The sequence below is a fragment of the Halyomorpha halys genome, unplaced genomic scaffold (genome assembly GCF_000696795.3).
Source record: "Halyomorpha halys isolate HHAL.00 unplaced genomic scaffold, Hhal_1.1 Scaffold475.1, whole genome shotgun sequence".
In the NCBI taxonomy this organism is placed as follows: domain Eukaryota; kingdom Metazoa; phylum Arthropoda; class Insecta; order Hemiptera; family Pentatomidae; genus Halyomorpha; species Halyomorpha halys.
In genome coordinates this window covers 279,230-284,627 of record NW_027104738.1, presented here as the reverse complement: position 1 = coordinate 284,627, position 5,398 = coordinate 279,230, and the positions used below count along the sequence as shown (strand labels likewise).

Below are 5,398 nucleotides of genomic sequence, written 5' to 3'. Positions count from 1 at the left end.
TCATTCAAATTAATTAACTTTAAAAAAATATGGTTTAACTGACCTCACACTTATTATTTAGAAAGTTGAGAACAATTGTATGCGATTACGTTACTTAAGGAAACGATCATAATAGCAAACACTTTGTCCTACGTGTTTTTGAAATTTATGATATCCTGTCATATTTAATAGTCAATCTAAATAAAATGAAATTAGTAGTACATTATTAAACTAAATAAATATTTGATCTTCATGAACTTCATAAAACTTAATTCCAAGACGCAGCAAGTACCTCTTTGGCCTAGCTGCTTAGCAGTGCACGTTGTAAACAGTGCCATGTGGTTTAAGTGTCTTCAGTAGTTTATTAGTTGTTATACAAAATGTTTGGGGTTGAAAGTTCAGATGGTGGAATTGAAAAAAAGCGTAAACATCATAAATCATCGGAATCCCCTGTTGAGAAAGTTAGAAAACGTAAATCATCAAAAAATAGTGAATATCAGCAATGTAATGGAGCACCAAAGGAACCTGAAAATATCGAAGAGAATGAACCTGAAAACATTGAAGAGAGTTTTTTTATAGTAGGAAAAAAAAGTAAACATAAACGAAAATCTTTAGAATCTTCTTTTGAGAACGTTGAAAAACGTAAATCATTGGAAACTGATGGATACCAGAAATATAATGAAGATATAAGGGAACTAGAAAATACTGAAGAGGATGAACCTGAAAATATCGAAGAGAGAGAACTTGAAAATATCGAAGAGAGAGAACTTGAAAACGATGAAGAGAATAATGACAGTTTCATTGAAATAGAAAAGAAAAGTAAACTTCATAAGCAAAAATTATTTGAATCCCTTTTAGAGAAAGTTGAACAACGTAAATTATTGAAATTGAGTAGGAATCAGCAGCATAATGAAGATCAAAAGGAGCCTAAAAATATTGAAGAGAAGGAACCAGAAAATATTGAAGAAATCATTGTAGAAACAGTACATAAAAACATTGCAGAAACAACAGAAAATTTTCATGGAATAGAAAAAAAAGTTAAACATCAAAAACGAAAAGCATTAGAATCCCTTCTTGAGAAAGCTAAGAAACGTAAATTAATTAAAACTGGTGGGCCTCAGCTGGGTAAGGAAGAGCAAAAGGAATCTGCAACTACTCAGGAGAAGAAAGAAAGTTTCACCATCCTAGGGCGCTACTCAACTGTTAGAAATACCAAAGTGCAACACCACTTACCTGGCTGGCTTGGTAGCCCTAATCAAATATCTGCCGATATTGAGAGTGAACAATGCCTCCTTGAGGAAATGAAGCATTTTCTTAGTGAACAGTTACTAGACAATTTAAAATCGAATGATGTATCAGTTTTTTTTCCTGTTCAGAAAGCAGTCATTCCTTGGTTAGTAAGTGATATTTCAAAATTTGGATTATCCAATTCAACCATAATGAGGCCTAGAGATTTGTGTGTGTCTGCTCCTACAGGTAGTGGTAAAACATTGACTTATGTTCTTCCTATTATTCAGAGTTTACAGAAGAGGCTTGTTCCCAAAATCCGAGCATTAGTTGTGGTTCCTGTCCAAGAATTAGCAATTCAAGTTACGAATGTTTTCAGAATTTATTGTAAAGGAACAGACCTGAAGGTTGAAGCTGCTACAGGCAAAACTCCTCTTAACATAGAACAATCAAAACTCATTAAAGGCTATGACTTATGTGACTACGAAAGCTTGGTTGATATCCTTGTTACCACACCAGGAAGGTTAGTAGAACATTTAGAAAATACAAAGGGATTTGATCTTAGTTATTTGCGGTATTTGGTGATGGATGAAGCAGATAGAATGATAGATAATATTCAAAATAATTGGCTTTATCATCTTGATAAGCATGTTAATTTAAAGGGGCATAAGAGCTTTAGTCAACTATCACTAAGAGACTTAAACCAAAGAAAAAAGTATCCACAAAAATTACTTTTCTCTGCTACACTATCACAAGACCCTGAGTTATTAAAAAAACTTAATTTATTTCAACCAATATTATTTGCAACTATGTCTCAGAATAACAATTCAGATAAAACAGAGGATTATATTGGTTCGTTCACAACTCCTTCCACCTTAAAAGAAAAATTTATTATTGTTGAACCTACTTTGAAACCATTAGTGTTATGTGAATTATTAAAATCAACCAAGAAAAATATGTTGTGCTTTACCAAGTCTGCTGTTGAAGCACATAAACTATCTAAATTACTTTCCCTTATGAATCCAAAAATTGAAGTGTCTGAAATATCATCACTTTTACCTGCTGATCAAAGAGAAAAAATTTTAAGTAATTTTTCTTCCGGTTTGGTTAATGTATTAGTTTGCTCTGATGTTATGGCAAGAGGTGTCGATATCAGTGGAGTAAAATATGTTGTTTCTTATGATCCTCCTAAGCATATCAAAAGCTACATTCACCGAGTTGGACGAACTGGGCGTGCAGGAATGAAAGGTAAAGCTATAACTTTACTTTCGCCCACTCAAGCTCCTTTATTTAACCAAATGCTTCAAGATGTGAACAAGAATGATGTAAAACAGATGGCTGTGGATGAACAAAACGTAAAAGGAATGATGTCAAAATACAAAACAGCCCTTCAGGAATTGAAAGGCCTCTTGCAAAAAGAGGAATCTGTTCGTTCTCAAGAGATGAGGAAGGTGAAGTCATTTACATCTAAGAAAAAGAAAACAAAACGGAAGAAACAAAAAAAAAAGGTTTAAAGATTGTGTAAAAAGATGTATATATGTAAATGTAAATAATAAAACTTTCTGATGTCAATTCATTCATAATTGGATTATACTTTAATAACCATATAGAAAAGTTGTATTTTGTATTTATGTATGTTTATATTTTACTAATTTTTCATAACTTATATGAAGTTATTTGAGAACTTAAAATAAATTTGATTTATAGTTTGAATAGTCATTAACTAACAAAATACCTTACTTTTTCAAATATGGTGGCAATGATAACAAACATCATTATTAAGGACAGGTGTAAAAATAAATATTAAAATTTATTATTGGTATCTTCATTTTGTACGTGTTTAGCACATAATTACTTTCAGATAGATATTAAACTTAAAAAATAACGAAAAACTATCTATACTTGCTTAATATTGCATTTTTGTTCAGCTTTTGAATTTTAACTACAAATAAATAATTTCACAAAACTAATAATTTGTATTCAAACAAATGATAAATGATGTAAACTCAATTATTTCTAAGTAATCTCTTGTTTTAGTTTGGCCCGGTAATTTTCACTATCTATAGAAATGGAAACAAACTGAACTAGTTGGCTCTCACTCCAATATAATAAAGTTTCTTATCTTAAATTATATTTATTTAAAAAATAAAATCATTTCATTTTCAGATCATAAGTTCGATTTTTATTGAATAATCTAAAATCCTAAAAATAAAATATATTTTTTACAATTTTGTTTCTGATTTAATTAAATTGAAAAAATGAAATTTCATATTATAATATTAATGATTTTAAAAATTAAAAAAATTGGAATTCATAAATGTCAAATCCAATGTTTGGAGTTTAATACTGGACTTAAATATTTTAAATACTACTTTGTACATAACTCCTTTGTTTTACTGAAATGTAAAATTGTGGTATTAGAATGAGATGTTCAGAGCTGTGGTCAAGAAAATATGAATAAGTTTCAACTAATTAATAATTACCAAAGTTTTATATTAATAATTTTTCTATGTATAAAGTTAAATGTTTATCTATATATAATAAAGTAAAATTGTGATAGTTTTAAGAAGTTGGAAATTATGGAAGTTTTCGTAATAGCAATCAAAAATCAATTAATATAGTTACCTTCCGCTCAGCTCTTCAATTATTTTTAAGTTTAGGTATTTAATTACAGTTTTTCAGATTTGACTACATTAAAGTAGTTTAGGTTTGTGTGTAATTCTCTCAAATGTGATAAGTATTTAACAAGTTTATTTTGATTGAAACGAAGTTAGATAAGCTTCCTATGGACATTTTAATATTACAAATTACACGATTAAGTTGATCTTTGGAGGATTTGTGTACCTAATAATTTTACACATTTTATGTTTTTACTGCAGTATTTTGGACATCATGACTTCTGAAAAATTCAGACTCTCATCTTAAGGTTTGGTACTGTATTAATGGTATTGGAAGTTGAAAATACCATGGATTGGACCATGTTATAATGGGTTACTTTCATAACAACAAATTATTTTATTGTAAAAGTGTGGTAGAAATGTAAAAATATAACAGTTTTCTAAAATGTTTATTCTGCTTTTAACTATTTACGTAATGTTATGTCATTATAGAATCAATATTCAAAATACAAAGGCATTTTATGGAGTTAAATATTCTATCAACTTTAATGCTCCTATATTGTACTATATAAGCTGTTGAGTGCAAATGTTTTGTAGATTAAAGCTGGAGTTTCGAGGTATTCATCACTTTAGGTTAAGTTCTATAAGAATTTTGGTAAGGAATAACATCTTTTCTTATTAAAAATTGTCAGCCTAAACTATTTAAAAGCTTAATAAATACTTTATTCCAATAAGTTAATTAGCTCCAAATAATTCACTCAGTTATAAAGTAATTAATTAATTTTTTTATTAAAATGAAGTGTGCTAAGAACATAAAGACTTATACTGCTTTCTACTGCTCTTATAACAGTTAATTTTTGTGTCCAATTTATACTTGTTCCAAATAATTTAGTGGATCTAATGTTGTGTACTTCAACAAGAACAGGTAAAATAAGTTACCATACTATTTTAGTAGATGAGATATTCAATTTTTTTCTATGGATCTGCCATGAAATAAAAATCCAAATATCCCAGATAAAATTTGAATTGATGGCACTTATTCCTCCAGAGTGCTGAGATGCTTCCTTAACACACGGCTATAATTACACACATTCCTAATATTATTCTTAAGTTATAATTTTTCTGGAACAATTTCTCTTACCTATATTGCACTAGAACAAAAGAGACTATTTTCTGGCTAAATAATTTTTATTATCTAGCTAAATAATGAATGGTAGAAAGCAATAAAAAGCATATAAAACTTAATTGAATTCTAAACTAAAGTTTGTTTAATTAAAAATATTAACTGTAGAAGGAAGATATTGCTAAGGACATCACATTAAACATTTTTACTGTCACTTTGCTAGATATAAAATATATAGTATGGGAAAGTACTGAGATCATAAACAATTATGACTGACTTTTTAATGGAAATACTCATTTGATAGCCCCTTTATTTTAATTAAACAAGTCTCTGAAAAACTTCTGTCTGTGTATTTAAGTGAACAGCCTAGCCCAGAAATAAAATAATTAAAAAAATTGAAATCATGTATTTAAGGTGGGTCCATTCTATGGATGTTATATTTTTGTTAAAC

General features: G+C 28.7%; 2 protein-coding genes across 2 annotated transcripts; both read left to right on the top strand.

Annotated features, from left to right (window-relative positions):
- Positions 1-359: 359 nt before the first annotated feature.
- On the top strand, positions 360-847 carry LOC136795169 (uncharacterized). Its single transcript, XM_067044871.1, has 2 exons — positions 360-798; positions 840-847. Exons 1-2 carry the CDS (start codon positions 360-362, stop codon positions 845-847), a joined length of 447 nt encoding a protein of 148 aa, XP_066900972.1.
- A 95-nt stretch (positions 848-942) lies between these two features.
- On the top strand, positions 943-2,919 carry Dbp73D (putative ATP-dependent RNA helicase Dbp73D; the record flags this gene model as incomplete). Its single annotated transcript, XM_014424648.3, is given in 1 exon segment — positions 943-2,919. A coding segment is annotated over 1 exon segment (1,778 nt), but the record flags the coding sequence as incomplete, so codon positions are not given.
- Between the last annotated feature and the right edge of the window lie 2,479 nt (positions 2,920-5,398).